General features: G+C 38.8%; 1 protein-coding gene across 4 annotated transcripts in view; it reads left to right on the top strand.

The window, feature by feature from the left end:
- Positions 1-23,122, top strand: part of LOC140205285 (uncharacterized) — a 98,651-nt gene that overhangs the window by 30,660 nt on the left and 44,869 nt on the right. For 3 of the 4 annotated variants that reach the window (XM_072272786.1, XM_072272783.1, XM_072272785.1), the window contains exons 10-17: positions 889-1,216; positions 4,821-4,936; positions 5,625-5,742; positions 6,378-6,469; positions 8,901-9,045; positions 17,168-17,274; positions 18,035-18,158; positions 21,165-21,295. In XM_072272786.1, coding sequence (XP_072128887.1) covers positions 889-1,216; positions 4,821-4,936; positions 5,625-5,742; positions 6,378-6,469; positions 8,901-9,045; positions 17,168-17,274; positions 18,035-18,158; positions 21,165-21,295 — 1,161 coding nt within the window. The remainder of the gene's footprint in view (positions 1-888; positions 1,217-4,820; positions 4,937-5,624; positions 5,743-6,377; positions 6,470-8,900; positions 9,046-17,167; positions 17,275-18,034; positions 18,159-21,164; positions 21,296-23,122) is intronic. The other variant, XM_072272784.1, reaches the window with a different exon arrangement.

Raw genomic sequence — 23,122 nt, 5'->3', positions numbered from 1 at the left:
GAGGGACCAACTTCAACAAATCCATAAACAAAAAATGATTGAATTCTTTTCTTTGTATATTACCATACCAAATATTTTCTGTAAATGATGAAAGTGTCCATTCAGTCCGATTATAGTATAGAATCTTTGCGGAAGTTCTCAGCACTGTAATGTCTGGTTATAGCAGCTAGCTGGCACTGTGGATCTGTATCACGAAATAATTTCAGTTGTGACCAAGATCAGGAGTGATATGCTATTAGTTGTTAACAACATATAAACTTTAGATTATAGTACGACATACTGATCTAATCATATTGTTCTTCACTTTCCCTACAACTGCTTTAGACATTATCGGTATTTAATATTCATTTTGACAACCAAGGGCTTTTCTTTTAGGAGTGAAGGAGAATGAAAGGTGACTTAGTAAATGTATTTAAAGTAAGATGCATAGATATAGTGGACAGAGAGAGGGAGACCTTTTTTCCTGGGTTGCAATGGGTAATATAAGGGGGTGTAACTTTCCATTTTTGAAGGAAGATACCGAGGGGGTGGGGAGGGGGGTGTAATCAGAGGTAAGCTTTTCACACAGCTGTAGGTGTGTGGAATACGCTGCCAGGGGTGGTATTAGAGACAGGTACATTAGGGACATTTAAGGGACCTGTGGATGAGAGAAAAATAGAGGGCTTTGTGGAAGGGAAGGATTAGATTGATTTTAGAGCAGGGTAAAGGGTCAGCGTGACATTTTGGGATTAAAGGCTTATACTGTGCTGTACTGATTCATTTTTTCTTGCTTATCTGTTTGACTTATTGATTTCATACATTTAATGTTACTTTGGAAAGCTGCATTATTTTAAATGTAAGATTCATAAAATTGCTGTTAGTCTAACTTTTCTCTTTTGAATTTTTCAGGAGATGATTGCAAAGATGAAGCTGCTTCAGTTAGAAAAGGACAACCTTGAGGCTAAGCTTAATGCTGAAAAGCATGTTATGAGAGCCCAGGTCAGAGATCTGATGGAGCGACATGAGGCAGAGTTGAAAAATATGAAAGAGAAACACAACGCTGAGTTGCGTGCTATTGGGGTGAAACATGATGAGGAAATATCTCAGAAGGAACAATATAATTTACAGCTACAGAGACAGTTAAAGGATTCACAGCTTTGTGGTGAGGTTCCTGTGATGCTTGAGGCAACTGGTACAGCAGACAGTGCCATTAAACGAAAGATTGAAGAATTGGAAGGTAATTACTCAAAAATAACATGTTGATTGTTTGGTAGGCCATAGATTTTGCACTCTAATTTTTCTTTACATTACAGTAAGTAGGTTTGCCTCAAAATATTGTAGCATTGGAGCAATGTAGTTGGCGTTATGCAGAGCATGTTATTTAATTGTATTTTTGCCGAATGGCCTTGTCACGATCATTTCCTTCGTGGGACATTGCTGTATACGATTTGACTGCTGTTATTCCCATAGTTTATTAGTAGATATACTTGACAAATACTTCATTGTATTTCATTCAGAAATAGTAGGGGACAGAGGGTCCAGTGAGATGGAGGAACTGAGCGAAATACATGTTAGTAGGGAAGTGGTGTTAGGTAGATTGAAGGCAGATAAATCCCCAGGACCAGATGGTCTGCATCCCAGAGTGCTTAAGGAAGTAGCCCAAGAAATAGTGGATGCATTAGTGATAATTTTTCAAAACTTGTTAGATTCTGGACTAGTTCCTGAGGATTGGAGGGTGGCTAATGTAACCCCACTTTTTAAAAAAGGAGGGAGAGAGAAACCGGGGAATTATAGACCGGTTAGCCTAACGTCGGTGGTGGGGAAACTGCTGGAGTCAGTTATCAAGGATGTGATAACAGCACATTTGGAAAGCGGTGAAATGATCGGACAAAGTCAGCATGGATTTGTGAAAGGAAAATCATGTCTGATGAATCTCATAGAATTTTTTGAGGATGTAACTAGTAGAGTGGATAGGGGAGAACCAGTGGATGTGGTATATTTGGATTTACAAAAGGCTTTTGACAAGGTCCCACACAGGAGATTAGTATTCAAACTTAAAGCACACGGTATTGGGGGTAAGGTATTGGTGTGGGTGGAGAATTGGTTAGCAGACAGGAAGCAAAGAGTGGGAATAAACGGGACCTTTTCAGAATGGCAGGCGGTGACTAGTGGGGTACCGCAAGGCTCAGTGCTGGGACCCCAGTTGTTTACAATATATATTAATGACTTGGATGAGGGAATTAAATGCAGCATCTCCAAGTTTGCGGATGACACGAAGCTGGGTGGCAGTGTTAGCTGTGAGGAGGATGCTAAGAGGATGCAAGGTGACTTGGATAGGTTGGGTGAGTGGGCAAATTCATGGCAGATGCAATTTAATGTGGATAAATGTGAAGTTATCCACTTTGGTGGCAAAAATAGGAAAACAGATTATTATCTGAATGGTGGCCGATTAGGAAAAGGGGAGGTGCAACGAGACCTGGGTGTCATTATACACCAGTCATTGAAAGTGGGCATGCAGGTACAGCAGGCGATGAAAAAGGCGAATGGTATGCTGGCATTTATAGCGAGAGGATTTGAGTACAGGAGCAGGGAGGTACTACTGCAGTTGTACAAGGCCTTGGTGAGACCACACCTGGAGTATTGTGTGCGGTTTTGGTCCCCTAATCTGAGGAAAGACATCCTTGCCATAGAGGGAGTACAAAGAAGGTTCACCAGATTGATTCCTGGGATGGCAGGACTTTCATATGAAGAAAGACTGGATGAACTGGGCTTGTACTCGTTGGAATTTAGAAGATTGAGGGGGGATCTGATTGAAATGTATAAGATCCTAAAGGGATTGGACAGGCTAGATACAGGAAGATTGTTCCCGATGTTAGGGAAGTCCAGAACGAGGGGCCACAGTTTGAGGATAGAGGGGAAGCCTTTTAGGACTGAGATTAGGAAAAACTTCTTCACACAGAGAGTGGTGAATCTGTGGAATTCTCTGCCACAGGAAACAGTTGAGGCCAGTTCATTGGCTATATTTAAGAGGGAGTTAGATATGGCCCTTGTGGCTACGGGGGTCAGGGGGTATGGAGGGAAGGCTGGGGAGGTGTTCTGAGTTGGATGATCAGCCATGATCATAATAAATGGCGGTGCAGGCTCGAAGGGCCGAATGGCCTACTCCTGCACCTATTTTCTATGTTTCTATGTTTCATTGGCTGGTGGGCAACTTGGTACACTTGGGTGTCAGGATAAGTCACGTGTAAGTGCAAATCTACTGAAAAGTTGAGAGGATATTGCCAGTATAAAACAGTGGAGGGAAAGGGAAGAGCAAAACCTAGCAGGTGATGGGTGGATGCAGATGAGGAGGGATGACGGGCAGATAGAGGATAGGAGAACAGGAATAGAGCAAAAGCTGAGATGTGATGGGTGATGAACAGAGGTAACATAGGGCTGACGATGTTGGAATCTGGTAGAAAAGTAAGGTGGAACCTGGAATAAAGGAAAGGGGAAGCTGTGGAAGGAGTATATGGGTGACAGGTCAATGGAAAGGGGAAAGAGACGTAATGAGGCCCAGGAGATCACCAGGAGAGAGGAAAGGGACAGAAGGGGAGCAATTACCAGAATCATTGGCTTGCCTTATTTAGATTAATCCTTAATGTCAATTTGTTGCTATGAGCAGTCATCAAATCAAATGCCTTCGCTTTTCTCCAATTTTTCTTGTCACTTATCTTCCATTGTGTAATCACAAATTTCCACTTTACCTGTAGTTTTTACACAAAATCATTTTAAATTATTAAGCACATCCAGCATAGAAAAGTGTAACTGACAAATAGCATTCTTAATTCAAAGTTATGTGCTGCCCAGGTTTAACAATTAATTCTTTGTTCTGATGGCATTAATGTGAGTGTTAAAATGCCTTGAATTTGTGGTTAGTGGTGTAGCCACAGCACGCGCAGTAGTGAGAACTTCCCCTTTTCTGATGCTTGTTGGTAGTTCTGTTTCAAGCAAAAGGCACTTGTATTCCCTAGCCATTTGAGTGAGTCAACAACTTTAAAATTCTCAGCAAAATTAAAAAAAAACAATTAGTCAAACTTAGTAGAAGTAACTAAAGAATGAAATAATTAAAGTTGGACTGCACAGATGACTAAAAGTAAAAGTATCAAATGAAGTGTTTTTTTAAGCATAGTACGGTGCAGGAGGCCTTTTAGCCCACCTTTTCTGTGTTGTCTGCAGTGCCAATCTAAATCTCATTTTCCTGCTCATGGTCCACGTTCCTTGTTTGTTCATTGGTCTAAATGCCTTTGAAACATTGCTATCTGCGTCTAACGCCTTCTTGGTAATCCAGGCACTTAAAACTCTGTGTTTTTAAAAAAAGAAGTCTTGCAAATCTCCTTTAAACTTTCCCCATCTTGCCTTAAACTTGTGCTCTGTATTTGACATTTCCACCTTAGGTAAAAACACTGTACCGTATTTATGACTATCATAATTTAATATATTATGCTACATGCTTTGTTAAAATGTACTTCTCAAAAAAAGTTTTGAATTATTTTCATAAATCCTTCTGTTGTGAAGATTTTGAAACATGCTTGTGATGAGATTAACCTATTATTTTTTTCCAGCAGTAGATATTTTGCAAAGAGTAATTATTCTTTAGGTCACCACTTCAAAACTGACTTTGTTTCCTATTTACTGAACTGTAGGAATTACATTGATATTTTATGGCCTGAACTGCAGGTAAATAGTTGAACTCTTGTGATTTTTCATTGATTGTTCTGAACTGCCATTTAGAGATGTGGAGTACTTTATTTGGCCATGGAATTCATATCATTAAATTTATTTTAATTCTTTTCTTAAAGAACAAGTGAAGCTTAAAACAGAAGAGGCTGCGAAGTCCGAGGCCAAATTCTTGAAAATGAAAGCTTGGTCCAAATCAAAAATCAAGCAAGCTGAAGAGGATCTGAAAAATGCACAGGTAACACAAATAAAAAAAACCTAGTACCTGGTGACTGGGATCAATCTGTTTGTAATTTTCCTAGACAAATGAAAAGACTTAATCTTATAATAAGTTATTTTAGTAGTGTTCCATGCGCAGTTGAAGCATTGTGGGAAATGCTGTTTTTTCTACTACAAGTTCTGTAACCTGTGGATACTATTTAGCAGTATGAAGGAATGCTTTCCTGGGATCTAAATTTCTTTCACCGACTCATCACTCTTAATGCTAGGTTGAACAGCACAGCAACAGCCTATATAGACTAAACTGAGGTTTTCATTTGATTATAGTTTCATATTAAGTTCCTTTCACTCCTTTTCATTTAATTCTATGGGCATAGCCTACTATTCCGTTCTCCTTCATTTAAATAACATTCTCTTCAATGTATTGGATATTCCTTTTCTTTGGTCTAACAGAGTGTAGTTATTGCCTGGTGTAGTAACAATGTTTTCCTGATGAGTGAATGACATGGAATTGATGCAAGCATGCAGGAAAAGTGATTTACAAAACGGTTGAGATAGGGTCGGGTTAGCAGTGGTGCAAATATTAAGCATGTAAAGATGATTTGGAAAATATTTAATTTCTTTTGATTTGAATTGTGGCTGTCATTGAGTAGAAATTCCTTTGGTTTTAAACAATTATAGTCAAAGCTATATTTATTTCTACCCAGACTGGAGTTTCTTATCAAGAGTATTTGGCCCTCAAAAATAGAGTGGTTGAATTGGAAGAAGAGAAAGGAGAACTACAGCAGGAAGTGAATTGTCTGCAAGATTTTAAGGCACAAAATGGTATGTTGGCTGGTATGACTTCGGTTACATTACGTTTATTCTTTCTCACGTGGTCTGTATATACCAGCTGTGTGGTGAAAAAGGCACAACAGCACTTCTTTTACCTCAGACGGTTGAGGAAGTTTGGTATGGGCCCCCAAATCCTGAGAGCTTTCTGTAGGGGCACAATTGTGAGCATCCTAACTGGCTGCGTCACTGCCTGGTATGGGAACTGTACCTCCATCAATCGCAGGACTCTGCAGAGAGTGATGCGGACAGCCCAACGCAACTGTAGATGTGAACTTCACACTATTCAGAACATTTACCGAGACAGGTGTGTAAAAAGGGCTGGAAGGATCATTGGGGACCTGAGTCACCCCAATCACAAACTGTTCCAGCTGCTACCACCTGGGAAATGGTACCGCAGCATAAAAGCCAGGACCAACAGTGTCCAGGACAACTTCCACCAGGCTATCAGACTGCTTAATTCTATGTTATATTGACTATCCTGTTGTACATAATATTTATTATAAATTACATTGCACATTTAGATGGAGATGTAATGTAAAGATTTTTACTACTCATGTATATGAAGGATGTAAGTAATAAAGTCAATTGAATTCAATATTTACACAGTGGTATGTGTTTTCTTATAGAGGAGCTTCTAGCAAAATTGGAATTATATGAGGAGCAACAACAGAAAATGCAAGCAGATCTGGAACAAGTTGCCAAACGAGCAACTTCCCAGGTTGGGAGGCTTCTTTGTGTTGCATTTTATTTTCCTGTATTACAGTCCTTTATTCCGAGGGTGCATATGCAGCATGGATTCAATAGCCTCAACCTGTGCCAATAAATTATTTTAAATTTATGTATTTGATTGTTGCTTATTGGTTTTTTTAAACTGGGATATTTAAGTAAGTTTTTCTTTTTTCCTTTTCTGTTACCATTGTCATTTCCTGGCTTGTTGTCTGTATTTATGGGCTGGAGGCTAATTTCCACACAAAATGATTTCTATATGGATAATCACGTACCTTGGATCTTAAATAGTCATATAGTTCATGGGGTTGAGGAAATTGTGGAGGATTCCAAGACTTAGTGAGTTATTTTGAAGAGTTTTACTATTAATTATTTTAAAAAATAATGATAATATTATGAAGAACTCGAAAGTATATTGACAAGTCTGATTCCTGAGATGAGAACGTTGGCTGTTGTTTGACTCCCAATTCTCTGGGGTATAGAGAATCATTTCACTGAAAGGTAAGAGTGGGTGAAGGATTAGAATGGGTGTGGCGGGAGGGAGGGAGTGATAGTACTGTATAGAGATTGTGAGGCTGGTTCCCTGTACAGAAGAGTCTAAAGCTGGTCTAAGGATAAGGATTGTCCTCAAGGCTGGGGTGAAGAGGAATGTCTGCTGAGGATTGAGAACCTTTCAAATTCTTTACCCTACAGAGATATGGCTGCTGAATCCTCAAGGGTAAAGTTGCTATAATTTTGTAATACAGGAAAGTTATGAGTTATAGGGATTGGGTAAATATTAAGACCATGATCATATGGAACAACATTTAAGGCTGAAAGGCTTGGGTGCCCTATTCCTACTCCTATAATGTTTTATTGGTTTTCTATTTTTACCCTTTTTGAACTACTTCTTAATTAAATTTTATATATACATATTTTAAAAATATAATTTGGTCTTTTTTGTTAATATTTATTTCACCATGTTGCTACTGCAAAACAGCAAATTTGACAACATATGCCAGTAAACGTGATTCTGATTCAGGCATTTATTAATTGACTGAGATACAGCGCAGAATAGGCCATTCTGGCCCTTCAGGCCATGCCGTCTAGCAATTCCCCAATTTAATCCTAGCCGAATCATAGGACAAATCACAATTAATCTACAAACTGGTACGTCCTCGGACTGTGGGGGAAAGCCAGAGGACTCGGAGGAAATCCACGCAGTCATGGGGAGAACGTAGAAAGTTCTTACAGGCAGTGGCGGGGATTGAACCCTTGTCACCTGTACTGTAAAGCGTTGTGCTAATCACTAACTACTCTGGCACTGAAACATTAAGAAGCACAGTTTGCATTGAAGCTTTTGAAAATTTGGATTCAAATCTTGATGATTTTGATTTCAAGTCCTTTTCTTGATCATGTCAATTTTAAATGGTAAGGACTTAGTGTTTGCTAATAAGTTTCCTATATATATATATATATATATATATATATAGGGCATCGGTCTAGTGATCTGAAGGTCGCTAGTTCAAGCTTCAGCTGAAGCAGCGTGTTGTGTCCTTGAGCAAGGCACTTAACCACACATTGCTACGCGACGACACCGGTGCCAAGCTGTATCGGCCCTAGTGCCCTTCCCTTGGTGGTGTGGAGAGGAGAGACTTGCAGCATGGGCAACTGCTGGTCTTCCATACAATCTTGCCCAGGCCTGCGCCCTGAAAACCTTCCAAGGCGCAAATCCATGGTCTCATGATATATAGTCTCCTGTCTGATGGTAGAAAGTCAAAGGGGATGCTGCTGGATGGATGTGTGGGATCCTTAATAGTACCAAAAGTCTTGTGTATACCGTGCTACTGATAAATGTTCCTAGTGGATGGTAGGGAGACCCCTGTGATCCTCTCAGCCGTTCTCACAGTCCTTTGTAGGGACTTCTGGCCTGATGCTCGGCTGTACCCATACTAGATGGAGATGCAACTTGTCAGATTTTTGAATGGGCCATGAACACTACCTCACTATCCCATATTGGCACTATTTATTTATTTATTGTGACGTATAGTAATACTTTATGTCTTGCACTGTACAGCTACAACAAAACAAAACATTTCATAACATTAGTCAGTGGTATATAAAGATGTCTGTGTGTATATTTATGTGTGTGTGTTTGTGTCTACATACATACATACATTCTCTCTCACTCTCCCTCTCCCACTTATTGTGGCAAAACAGAAGGAAACAATTAACTAATTACATCACTCAGTGTATTACTGCATCATTCTAAACTTAGAATTAACTTTCTATAATACTAATCGAATATGTCCGGGGGCAAACATACAGAATCATTACTTTTTTAGCTAATGGCCACTTGCTTGTGTTTCTATCTGCATCAACATGGATCTTATTGCCCAGTTAGATGAGTGGATGATGATGTACTGTGTGTGTTGTCTCTGTAGACAAGTGAATCTGGGAGTGCAGAGGAGCTGCAGAGCCGCCTGATTGAATGGCAAGAAATGGTTTCTGAGTCGGCGCGGAGCCCTGCCAAAGACGAGAGGACTGTCATGGAATTAAGGATGACGCAAATTGAGGAAGAAAGAGAAGGTAGATTATGGAGATCTCTTATTCTTACTTTAAACAAATCACTCAGTTTTCTTTCTCTAATTTCAAATATTTTAGCAGGTGAATGACTTGATTAAAAATCTATTTTGTGATGTTTACTCCAGTTGTGAGATCGATTGCTTGATAGCATTTTAAGCCAGATCTTAAAGCTCAACTTTGCACTTTCAGCATTAACATCTATGCTTCAGCTGCTCAGTTTATGAACTGTTCCAAGGCAAGATGTTGAAAATCCTTCATGCCCAATTTGGCTGGCAACAGCATCAGCATTTATTCCCACCCACAACCATCCTGTTTCTGCCATTGGTCAATCCTATTGGAGTGATGGCTTTACCACTAATTGGAAAGAAGACAAACTCTTCTTCAGATTGGGGATTCTTATTGATCAGTCAGAGTTATATTTCCTCTTGAATTATAGTCAAGTGCACACAATAAAAAAACAAATTATTTTATGATAAACTTAAATTCATCTTTATCTGGAACCACCGAGGGCAATCTTAGAATGTTGGCAACTCTGTAACTCTGTTCTAACAATGGATTCTCAGTAGTTGTTAATAAAGCATTGCCATTTTAAAAAAATGGTGTTAACCTTTTTCAAGAAAATCTGTTCTGTCACTGGTTGGTTAACCTTTGAAGGTGCTGGTCAAACTTTTTGAACATAGGTCATTCTTGAAGAGGTGTAGAATTAAGCCTAATTCATTACCATACAGGGTATTTCCAGGTTCTGAACACTCAACTTATGGACTCCCTGTGCATATTAATGAGCCTGAATAATAATATTAAATTCAAAAGTTCTATTAAGTTCAATAATAGTAAATTGACGTTTCAGTCCCACAAACGGGGGAAAACAGTTCTCCCCTCTCCCCATCTCCCTCCATCATCTTGATTTAATTATAAAATCGCAATCAAATGGTAAAATTAGTGTCTCGCTGTGTAGTGGCCTCCAGTTGTAAATAAGACCACAAGACTCATGGATCAGAATTAAACCATTCAACCCATTGAGTCTGCTATACCACTCGATCTTGGCTGAACTAGCCTATAACCGACAGATACAGGCATCAAGCCAGAAAATGATGATATCAAAAAAGGTCTAAGGAAAACTTAAATGTCCCATCATTTTCCCTTTCAACTTCGTTATCCTGCCTTTTCCCCATAATCAATGTCTAGCTGTCCGTGGCAATGAATTCAGCAGATTCACGACCCACTGGCTAAAGAGATTCCTCTGTGCCCCCTTGTCCTACACTCATTCACTCACTCACTCACTCACTCACTCACTCACACTCACTCACTCACTCACTCACACTCACTCACTCACTCACTCACACTCTCTCTCTCTCTCTCTCTCTCTCTCTCTCTCTCTCTCTATCTATCTATCTATCTATCTATCTATATATATTAGAAACGTCCTCTGCAAGTCCACTATCTAGGCCTTTCAGTATTTTGAAAACAGTATACATGATGAGATTTTAGTTACTTGATTAAGGGTGAGTGAGTTCACAACAATGAGTTTATCTTAACCCATGAGCCAAATTGGATGCCATGTTTATCAAACTATAAAAAATGTACGGGAAGAACCACCTAGTTCTGTTGTTATACTAATAATTAGAAAGTAAAGTTGGCACTGTATTAAATCTGTGAAGAATGAATGTGCTTGAACTTGAAACAAAGTTAAGACTTGCAATTTCTTTACTGCTTCTGAATGGAAAAAAAATTAATGAGACAATTTGCTAGAACATTAGCTTGTTCACTTTTCTAGTTGTTTTTAATTTCTGATTTTCTTTCCTGTTTGAATTGGATGTGTTATTTCAAATATTGTGAGTTTATAGCAGCATTTCTGAAAAAGAAGTGAAAGATATTTTGTTCTACAATGTGGAGATCTGATGCTTAGTTCCCTTTAAGTTGAGCATGACTTTATTAATATTTCTTTTCCTCTACCATATCCTTGATGAGCTCTCAACGATTCCATCCACTTCCCCCTCCACTGCTTTTGCAACTGTGATTTGGCCAGCCATTAAGAGCACAGTTTCCCATCAGTTTTGTGCATGCAGGTTTCTGTCGTCATGTTCTGTGCAGTGTACTGCAGGGTATTTCTGGGCTTTGGAATTTGTACTTGGAAATAATCAGCAGTGCACTTCATTAGCTATATAGTGCTGTGACGTAATTGTTTTTTTCACTGAACACATGTAGATAAGCTTTTCCCATGGAAGCCAGTTCACCTCTGATCCTTCATTCCTTTGCAAACTTTACCTTCACATGATAATAATTGCATGAGGCCACCCTAAGTTAAATCACCCTCTTTAAGTGTTCTTTGTTGCTTTGCATGTTGAGATAAGTTTGTTTCACCTGAATAGAACATCTTTTGCAGAGCTTACTCCAAATCACAAAACAGATGGGAAAATGCATTTTGCACGAGTCATCTCATCGTTAATATTTGCTAACGAAGTAGTTGGCAAAACATCAGCATATAGTTTGCATTTCCCCTCTCACCATCACTGATACTCAGTTTATTCTTACTCTTAAGTAAGAGTCCATCATGAATTCAAAAATCCTTTTGTTATTGATAAGCTAATAATGACTGTGTGTCTTGCCTGTAATGTCTTTATTCCAGTGACATTTATTCTAAGTGGTTTCCCCAAGGAGAAACAATTATGTTGTTCAAATAGAAAACTTATGAAGGTAGTTTGACTCATCAATGTCTCAGATGATTACGTGTTTGTAGTTATTATCTTATGAAACAAATAACAACTTAGCTTGCATAGTTTTCTTGAGAAATCACAAAGTTGTTCTGTGTGGGCAGCATAAACTGTGCTGCTTTTTGTCTCATTCTCCACAATTTGGGGAAATGAATTGAGCTGATGAAATTTCTAGTATTTGCAAACTAGATGCATCTGCGGTCGATAATCTGATCGCTCTTTAAAAAATACATAGTTTCTTCCATTAATATTTCAAAATATTATCTACTTTGAAATGAATTAATTTAGAGATGCAGCATGGTAACCAGCCCTTCAGACCTAAAGAGCCTGTGCCACTCAATTACATTCGTGACTAATTAACCAACTAACTTATGTCTTTGTAATGTGGGAGGAAACTGAGCACCAGAGAGAACCTATGTGGTGACAGGGAACTCCTTACTGACAGCAGTGGAATCAAACCCGGGTTGCTGATGCTGTAATAGCATTCTGCTAATCACTCCCCTGCCATGCTGCCCATTTTTGTTAATTTATGTTAAATTAAACAATTCTGTATTTCATTGAGCACTTTAATCTTGATTATTACAATCATTTAGTTCTCCTTAAAGTACTTAAATATTCACTAAAATTTTGCACATTGATGGGTTCCATTATGAACAGCAAATAAGTTGAATCTTTGTGCTTTTGGAGTTTAGAAGAATAAGAGGTGATCTTATTTGAGCTTGTAAATATCCTAAGGGATCACGACTGGGTAGATGTTGAGATGTTCCCATATGAGAGGGTCTTGAAAAAGTAACATAGTTACAAGATAAAGCTGCACTGAGGTGTGTAGGAATTACTTGTCTGAGAGTGGTGAATTTCTGGAATTCTGTACCCTTAAAGTTTGTGGAGGTTGAATGGTTGGAGGGATTTAGAAAGAAGATAGATGGATTTTGAAAGCTAAGGGAATTGAGGAATATGGGAATCTGGAACAGAAGAAATTGAGGCCTGGGTAGAATGAGCTGCAAAGCAATTGGGAGGCTTTTAAGAGGGTTCATTCAGGAGTCCAGGGCAACCTGTTCCTCTTAGGATGAAGGGTAGATATAACAAGTTCAGGCAACCCTGGTTGATTAGAGATATCAAAGCTCCGGAAAGGAAAAAAAGAAGGAAGAATCTATTGCATTTAGGCAGCTGGGTGTGAACAAATCCCTCAACAAATATTCAAAGTTTAAGACCAGATGAGGGAAATCAGGAGAGCAAAATGATGGTATGAGATTGATTTGGCAAGTAGGGTTGAAGATGATCCTAAACAATTCTTATGTTACATTAATTGTAATGATCCAGCTGACTGGAGGGTTGCCAATGTTGCTCCATTGTCCAAGAAGGGTAGCAGGGACAGGCCTAATCACTACAGGCTTGTGAGTCTGACTTGAGTCGTAGGGAAGGTACTGGAGAGAATTCTGAGGGACATGATCTATCATAACTTGGATAGTCGTGGCCTGATTAGGAATAGCCAGGCATGATTTGGTGCTTGAGAAGTCATGTCTGATGAATCTTCTGGAGTTTTTTGAAGAGATTAATAAGGGGATTGATGAAGCTTAGGCTGTGGATGCTGTCCCACATGGCAGGCTGATCTGAGGCTAGGTCGCATGGGATTCAGGAGGAGCTAGTGAGTGGATTCAGAATTGGTTCAATGATAGGAAGCAGAGAGTAATGGTTGAAGCTTGATTCGCCAACTGGAGTCCTGTGACAAGTGGGTTGTCCCAAAGATCAGTGTTGAGTTCTCTGTCATTCATTATTCATGTAGATGATTTGAATATACATGTTCATGACACGATAAGCAAGTTTGCCATTGATGCTGAATTGGGGGTCATCTTGATAGTGAAGAGGTTACAATGGATTTGAAAGAGATCTTGATCAACTAGAGAGATGGGATAAGGAATGCCCAGTGGATTTCAGTTTAGTTAATTGTGAGGTGATGCGTTTTGAGCAGTCAAACCAGAGTAGGACTTGCACAATGAATGGCAGGGTACTGACAAATGTTGCAGAATAGAGGGACCTGGGATGGGGTGTGAATAAGGCATTTGGCATGCTGGCCTTCATCAGTCAGGGCATTGAGTTTAGAAGTAGGGACAATATTTTGCAGTTATCGAAGTCATTGATGAGATTGCTCTTGGAGTATTATATACAGTTTTGGTCACCCTGCTATAGAAAAGACATTGTTAAGATGGAGTGGGTGAAGGCCTGAAGTAGAGGGCTTGAGTTATGGGAAATCTTTATAGCCAGAGCACAAGAGAATGAGGGGTGACCTCACAGAAGTTTATAAAATCGTGAAAGATATGGATAAGGTGGGCAGTCATAGTCTTTTTCCCAGGGCTGGGGAGTCCAAATCTAGAGTGTATCGATACAAGTAGAAGGTAACAATTTAAAAGAAATCTTTACACAGAAGTTAGTGAGTACCTGAAATGAGCTGCCAGAGGATATGGTCGAGGTGGATGCAATTGCAACTTTTAAGAGGCATATCAATAGAGATGTGGAGGGTAGCGGCTTGGAGGGTTATGGGAAAAATTGGACAGCTGGGACTAGTAGGGTGGATGCTATGTTCAGCATGGAACAGTTGAGCTGAAGGTCCTTTTTGCATGCTGCATTACTCTAAGTCTGAGAAAGAGATTTACATGGTGATTTCTATAATCTATGTTAAAGGGAATTTGTTTTCATTTCAGCTGAATTTTCTCCTTTTGCCAAGTTTATTCTGAACAAATGGGTAGGATGTGTTAGCTGCTGCAAGCTTTTTTCCAGTCATGAATCATTTACTCTTTGGTTGAAGGTGCTTTAGCTTCTTAGCCTTTGAGCTCTGCTTTTAATCACTAAAAGTGGACATTAATTTGCTTAAAATTACAGCATATGGGTCAACCTATTTCATGTTGTATGGTGGTGTAACTTGAGGCAGAGTTGTACAGCATAGAAACATACCCTTTGGCCCACACATAATGGATATCCTTACCTGTCCGCATTAATCTCATTTATCTGCATTAGGACTGTACCCTTGTGTATTTTGTCTATTTAGTGATCTATCTAAATGTTCTTAAACATAATAATTGTATCTTATTTCAACACCTTCTCTGGCAATGTGTTTGAGTTATCAATTATTTTCTGTAAAAAAAACAACTTTCTCTCAGATCCCCTATAAAACACTTTCCTCTCACTTTAAGCTTAAGTCTTCTTGTTTTGGATACTCCTAATACTATGGGGGAAGAATTTTAGACCCTATCTTTGCTTCTCAGAATTTTATATACTTACATTAGATCACACTCCCCTACTTCCTTTGCACCTGGGAAAACAAGCCCAGCCTGTCAATTTTTTCCTCATAACTGAAGACAGTATCCTGGAGAATCTCCTCTGTACTGTCTCCAATACAATCACATTCTTCTCATGGTGGGGATGAGATCTGCTTGCAATACTAAGTATACTTTAATCACTGTTGTGTAAAGTTGCAATATAAAATCTCAACTAGATTCCACCTCCATGCGATTGATATCCTGCTGTAGGTTTGGACAAACTTCCTCACCATCCACAGCACCACCAATTTTCTTGTCATCTGCAAAATTTTTAATCATACCTACTGCATTTGCATCCAAATCATGGGTGTATACAGCAAAGGACCAGCACTGATTTCTGTAGTCAGACTTTCAACCAGAAAAGCAGGCATCCATACTACCCATTGTCTCCTATCACCAAAACAATTTTGGATCCAATTAACCAGATTGTCTCTGCTCCCATGTGCCTTAACCTTCTGCACCAGACTACAGTGAAGGACGTTGTTACATGCTCACTAAAGTAATTTGTGGATTCCAATTTCAGCTGCTCCTAATTTTAAATTATTTAAAAAGTTATAAATTCAAAATATTCCAAAGGTGATATAAATTATATATCTAAAATATGCTTTCATCGAATTCTGTAGTTTTTATTTAACTGAAGCCTTAAATCACTTTTAACATATGGCTCTGCATTAAACATTCAGTTAAGCTTCCAGTTACATATTTTAGTGTTTTTGTAAATTCAGAAGTTTTAGTCAGAAGTTTGGAGATTTAATTAACACAGGCAAGTGAGATTTGTACAGATAGGCATAATGGTTAACAGAGACACAGTGGGCTGAAAGCCCTGTTTTTATTACTGTAAAAGTCCTTGACTGTATATATCCTTGATATGTAAACCATTTAAATCCATACACTACATTGCATTGTTACAAGTTAAATGAACCATTTAATTCATCAGAATCTGTTGCAACTTTTCAGTGGGTGGAGGATTTTTTTTTACTTTCATTTGCATGAGTAGAACAATATCTTTTGTTCCTGCTCTCAACCTAATGTAGGTTTTGCAGGTTAAATAACAAACCTGTAAAGCCTACCTGTAACATCTAACTCTGCTGCTACAAAATTGATGTAGCCCCCCTGGCCACCCTCAGGGTCGCTCGGCTTGCTGTCGTCTAGGGAAACAGCCTCGGCCCCGCCAAACTGGGTAATTCGTTTGTGTGGATGCTGTGTGAGGTACCCCACCCCGCCCAAATAACAGACATTACACCAGATGCAATTAAATGATTTACAGTTTATAGATATTACTGGAACTATATAATTAAAAGAGAATAAAATATAAAAGGAAAATAAAAGGCGCCACACTTATCAAAGTTCAATCTCTTCGTGCACAAAAACCGTTGGAGCTCAAGGACCTTCTTCTTCACCCTGTGACCCCTCGGACCACCTCGACCGGCCGCCTGGGACCAACAACGGTGGTCGACCAGACGCTCCACACGTCTCCGTCTCCTCGCCGAACGTCCCGCTCGGGGTCCGACCCCGTTAGCGGACTCACAGCACCTGGTCCATCCTCTGTCTCGATCTCCTGCCTTCTGCCCCAAAACCCCGCGCATACAGTATCTTCAAATACACCAAAACCGTAACAACTATCCCAATTGGTTAATAGCACCCTCTTATCACCCTCTAAACCACAATAAGCTGCTAGCGCAAACTTTCTCAGCGTTAAAGCACAACAAAGCCGCATTCTCCAGATTAACATAACAAAAACGCCATTTTAATTAGCCTCCGCAGTAACATAAAAATCGAAACCCCCTTACATTGAAAATAGTATCAAAACATAAATCAGTTTTAGTATTAGTTGTCACTGAAGTACAATTGATGTAACTTTAGCTTTGATACTACTAAATATGTTTAAAATTAAAATATCAGCTAGCTGTTTTGTATTTTAGCAGCAGCCTGTTAAAAGCAAACACCTTTGGGGAATTCACAAGGTAGTGAAAGCCACTGGGGTCTTATTGGTCTTTACTGTGTTTGTGTCTGGTCATGCTGTCTTTCTGAATGACGTGTCTTCCTGTGGCACAAAACTGATTGAGGATGACTGGTTCTTTCCTGGCTGCTCTGATCCAGCTTTGGTCTCAGGACAGCAGGAGCTGGAGGAGGAACTGGGGGATCTTCGAAGACTAGGACAGAATCAAGGAAGGAGGAAACGGACTGCAGATGCTCAAAAGCTCGAGGTATTGATGATTTTGACAGAGACTTAAACTTTAAATTTAAACTTTGACCTTGTGCATCAGTATGAAGTTTTATGATCGAGTTAGTTTGACATTTTGTGACATTATTAACTTTAGTTTTGCAAAGATTGAATTAAGATATATTTTTGTTATGATACGTTTGGTAATTTTGAGTAAGTAAATCTAAACTAAGACTTGTGAAAATGAAAAAGTTTTAAGCTAAGTTTTAACTGCCATTAAAGTAAGATGTCTGGCATTGTATCAAACATGTTCAATTTTTAATATAACAGTTAAAATAACATGTAAAAGAAACAAATGAACTTCTAGAAATCATTATCACATCTGCAAAGTCCATCAATGTTTGATTGTCGTAATTGAGCCAAACTTGCCCCTTTATATTATAAACATTGAATAATTATCAGAGCCAGTATGCACATGATGGGCCATGTGATGGCCCTCTGGTGCTGTGACAATATAATCAATTTTCACTCTCAATCATCCTGTTTGGTGTGGATAGTCGCTGAATTCCTTCCACTGTGCATCTTATTTGTGTCTGTAAATATTGATAATGTGCAGATAACTTTTTCCAAGAGTAGAAATTAAAAAGCATGAAACAAAATTGGTAGAAATCTTTTGTTTGATACCAAATGGCCATATTTGGAACGATTGAAGTGCTGACAAGTCAACAAGTTTGTTGCTCTGTTGTAAACAGTTTTTGTAAATTTATCTACACAGAACTAAGTGCGGTTTTTTTATGATGTAGGATGATTATGAATATGAAGAGAAGCAGCACTTCGAAGAGTCCAACATGAATACGGATCAGAATGATGCAAATGAAGGGGAGAATTTGGGAGGTTTGTGGCCAGAGTACAGTTCCCATCATACAGGTGTGATACCTGCTAGGCAGTTATTGAAAGCATGCACATTATGTGAATTTTGTGATGCTTTAAAAATTTTTCATATTTTAAATAACCCAGTTTGTTTATTGGCACTTTTCTAACCCGTGTCAGCATTGTTTGGATTTTTGCTTCTCCTTCTCTCTAAATTGTCCTGTTGAGCAATTTACAATTATAAGCACGTGCATGCTGGAAGAACTGGCTAGCTATCTTTCCATGATATCATCTGCACCATTTAAAAAAATTATTTATCCACTTATGGGATGTGGGCATTGCCAGCTAAGCCGGCATTTATTGCCCATTCCTAGTTGCCCTTGAGAAGGTGGTGATGAGATGCCTCTTGAACCGCTGCAGTCCCTGAGGTATAGGTACACCTACAGTTTTGTTAGGGAGGGAATTCCATGATTTTGACCCAGCGACAATGAAGGAGTGGTGATATGTTTCCAACGCGATAATGAGTGACTTGCCTTTATATTAGGAACCAAAATGACTTTGAATCCCCAAGGCAGAGGAATTTAGAACGAATTGATAACTGACTGTTGCATTTATGCTCAGTTGGTACAAAACTGAAGGCTGAATGTGGAGCGGACATTTCTTCCTGTGGGAAAATATAGAATGTGGAGTCATTCTAACCCGAACCCCTCCATGAACCGTTGTGGATACTCCACATTGAAACCGTATTCCCAACCCTAACCACAGGACCCATCAACCCAAGGCAAAGTCTCCATTCGGACACACCCACCATAACTGCAACTGACACCAATAATCCCAACTGTATCCCCAAATCTTGCCTGCATCCTCTAATCCAAAGCACTCCCATCAACCCTGGGCAAGTCTCCATTAACAATGAGCATTCCCACCAAACAGCTCCTGACCCTTAGCAATACCCCTGACCCCAAAGTTTTCACCCCCAACTCACCCTGTACACACCAACATGTAACAATATCTGGCACCCCCTTCCACTCTTAATGGGATAAATGATTAATACAGATAAATTCCAAGAAAGCCAGGTGGAGTTGGACCAGGTTAATAAAGGTGTGGGCCATTCCAAAGTGGCAGGGTTGACAAACACGAGGGATAATTTTCCCACTGCCTGCATATTAACACCCTCACCTTCCCTTTTAAGAAGTAGGTGAGGTAGATTACTTTCAGCAGGTCTTTTCCTCAAAAGGAATTGGGTGCAGCCTCTGAATATTTTAAAGACTGGTTGGGCGATTCTTGATAAGCATGGGAGTGAGAGACTAATGAGTGTAGGCAAGAATGCTGAGCGGAACTCAAAATTAGATCATCCATGATCTGAATGAATAACTAAGCAGGTATGAGAAATCAAATGGCCTACACTTCCTGTGTACTTGATGTCAATTAATCTGAACTATCTGCTTGGCTATCTTGGGCTCCATCATTGTTTGTTGTCAGTATATCCCAAATAATCCTAGTCTCAGGCACTTAACACTATATTTTCTCCACCATTCTTCAGCCTTTTCAGCTCTTACTGAAAAACTAACCCTACTTTGCCCAATGTTTCCTCAGCTTCCTCATGTCTGTTCATCTTCCCCCTGTTTACTATCAAATGACATCCACTGAGTCAAAAAAAATCTTACTTCAATCCTCTCATGTACAATCCTCCACTTCCTTTCTTATCCAAATCTATGATCTTCGAAGGAGAAATTGTGACAGTTTGTAAGGATCAATGATCTTTTATCGGAACTGAAACTTGCCCAATAAAAGATAATTAACCAGTTGCATTAACTTTTGTTTTAGTCTTTCTCCAAACATGCTACCTGACTGAGTGAATCTCACAGTATTTCTGTTTTTACTTTGGAGTGCTGGCATCTAAATTAATTTGAACTTATTTCACGCTCTCTTTTCCCCGTCAGTGTTGTCTCCATCACCCTTCAACTGTTAATTTTTTGGTTCAGATTTTTCTTGTTATAGCTATTTTCCTGCAAAGAGATTCTTTACTCATTTCTTTGTTTCACGTCATACCCTTCTTGCTTTCCTTCAGCTTATTCCTCTCCTTCAAGCAGGAAAAAATAAAAGGCTTTGTCTCTAAAATTTGTGAAGTATCTACACCTGGTACTCAGAGTGCAGGGTCACTTAGCAGTTTCACACAGGCACTAGGCTTATAAAAGGCATTGCATTAATATTAGCAATTATTTTAGGCTTGCTTGTCTGTGATTGAGCCATGTGTGACTAGTTCAGAGTTTTAGATGTGTAACCTGAAATCATTTAGTTTATAGACTTAATGAAGACTGAATTTTTCTTTCAGCATTGATCAATTGCTGCCAGTCATTCATTACACTTAAAATTGCCCTCAAAGTTGTTATGGGATTTGCATTGAAACTTGCTGAAATTTAGAACCAAAAATCTGTACATGCCTTTGGGATCCCATAATTGGCAAACAACCAATCAGACTGAAGAATTCTAAATATTGAGTTTATAAATTGTAAAATATGGTACAAAAATTGAAATTAAGGGAGAAAAGGATTCAGGAAGAAATGAAAGATAAAGGTAAAAGGTTTTTTTAAACCTTACTTCCAATCTCTACCTGAAGTGTAAAGGACAGAGATGAACAGTATTTTGGACTTGGTGTCTTTTTTTTGTTCACTGGACTGGACAAATCCCAGTTCTGTCTGTTAAATTTTGATTTTCTCTGTCCTTCATGTATGTACTGTAATTTTGCCCCTCTACACATTTGAATAGAGGGTATCTAGGGAGACAGTATTGGAGTAGAAGAGCAGCTTGGAAGGCAGCTTCCTGATCTCTGTGTTTAAGTCTGTGGAAGTTATGGTTTAAGTTTATACGTGAATGACAATCAATGCTGATGGTGTGGAACATTGATTCTGCAGCAAAATCCGGAGCAAAGACCTAGAATAAATAGAAAAAACTTAACATATTGTAGTTAACAACCTTCAAATGTTTTTACTAAATTGAAGATGGCATTCAATTTAGTTTTCGTTTCAACAGCTTTGCAAAATCACATTTATAATTATTCAGGACTGAGGGCAGTTGTCGCAGAGTTGGAAATGGAGCGGAACAGGCTGCAAGAGCAAATCTTAGTCTTGGAAGAGCGCTGTCAGGACTTGGAGGACAGAGCACAGCTCCGTTCCAGAGTAGAATTCCATCAGGTAAGGGTGATTGTTTAGAGCAACTTAACATAAGAATTGTTATAACATCAACAGTTGTGTTAATAGCAGCCAGAATTGAATAAAATTTTGGAAATAGTTTAATGGCAACTAAACTACTGATATGTTTAGAATAATGGTTCATTGTGTTTGACAGGTAGCAATTTCAGGTTATTCTTTGTAATGAGATCACATGTTTTTATTTAAATTGCAAGCTCTGTCACTTATTTAAATTGCTAACTAGAATTGGTTAAACCTATTTTTGTTCAGTTCCAATTGTGCTATTCTGGAGAAATTTGGTTCCCAGGACTTGGAGGATAGTTGATTAACCTGTGTCATGTATCCATGGTGAAGATGAGGACAGGAGAAAAGGGAGGCCAAACTGCCTCCACCTCTTGGATCATGTCTGATTTTTCCATCTGGATGCTATTTCTGCGCAGTTCTCATGTTGTTTGATTTTCTTAATATCCAAAATTCCACCTTTTTCTGTTTTGAATCATCTTGGTGAATGACCCTTTCCAGTTCTTGAGGTGGAGAATTCCAATGATTCACCACTTTCTCGGAGAAGAAATTCTCTTTATCATAATTACAAATTATAAATGTTATTCTAACACTTCCATTTTATCTGGCCTTCTAAAGCAGGGGTTCCCAAACTTTATTTTATGCCATAGACCCTTACCATTAACTGAGGGGTCTGTGGACCCTAGGTTGGGAACCCCTTTTCTAAAGGTTTTTTCATTCCAGTCCTGATGAAGGGTTTCGACCCAAAACATTGCCTGGCCTGCTGAGTTCCTCCAGCATTTTGTGTGTGTTGCCCTGTTCTAAAAGTTTCTTATTAAAATATACATACAGTAGTTCTCAGATCAAAACCTTTAGGTGAAGCCTCGAGGTTTGAACTTTTGAATTATGTTAAAAACTTTTGAATGCACAATAAAACGAAAATTCAAGGATCTTGTAACAAAGCCTTTTAATACAGGTGGCCTTTGGTGTCAATGAAGAAAGGCAACTACTGAGGGCTCCCCAGGTGTGTGTTTGCCCATAGTCACTTTGGAGGTGAAAAGCAACTGCTACAGTGTGTTGTTAGTTGTGTTTTATTGGGTTTGATTTACGTGTGTGTGTGTGTGTGTTTAGATATTTTTAATCCTAAGGTTTGCTTAATTGTAACTGAGTTGTGTTAAGCATTAGGCAAACAAAATAACACTAGGGAATTACAACTTTCGGTGATGGGGATATACAAAAGGTAGTAAAGATTACATAATGCACACCTGAGACTATAAATTTACAGAAGTAATCAGTAAACTTTTCACGACATTGAGTGTAGCCCTACTCAAATCAAAAATGACCTATTTTCAAATACAATTTCTGTTCTTGTGTAGAAAACAAGTCAATGTTAGAGAATTCAGCAGGAAATAAATTGAAATTTTGAATAAGCTTGAGGAAAGGTAGGCTTAAACTGTTCTTAAAAACGTCAAGTTTGGGTTAACATTTCATAATTATTCTTACAAAATCACCTTTTGAGGAAACTTGGCAAAAATTTACTTAATAAAACTGATGAAATTATTTATTGAATGTGTGCGAGATGTGAGACTTTTCAAATGCAGTTTGAGGAGTTAACTTAATGGTGTTGTGCACTACTGTGCAATGCCCCGCCTCTTGGGGTCAGGTGTGCATTATATAGTCCTAACAGAATGTATCTGGGATGGGTCGATTACTTAACAACTTGCAAGTACTATCATCATGATACTTTATTGGTTTTCATGGAAATAATTGTTCATTTCTCATCTAATTGTATGAATATAACATCAGGTAGGTGCTGCTTGTGTTGTACAC

This window comes from Mobula birostris, chromosome 11, assembly GCF_030028105.1.
Source record: "Mobula birostris isolate sMobBir1 chromosome 11, sMobBir1.hap1, whole genome shotgun sequence".
In the NCBI taxonomy this organism is placed as follows: Eukaryota; Metazoa; Chordata; class Chondrichthyes; order Myliobatiformes; family Myliobatidae; genus Mobula; species Mobula birostris.
This window is presented reverse-complemented; position numbering and strand designations above follow the sequence as displayed.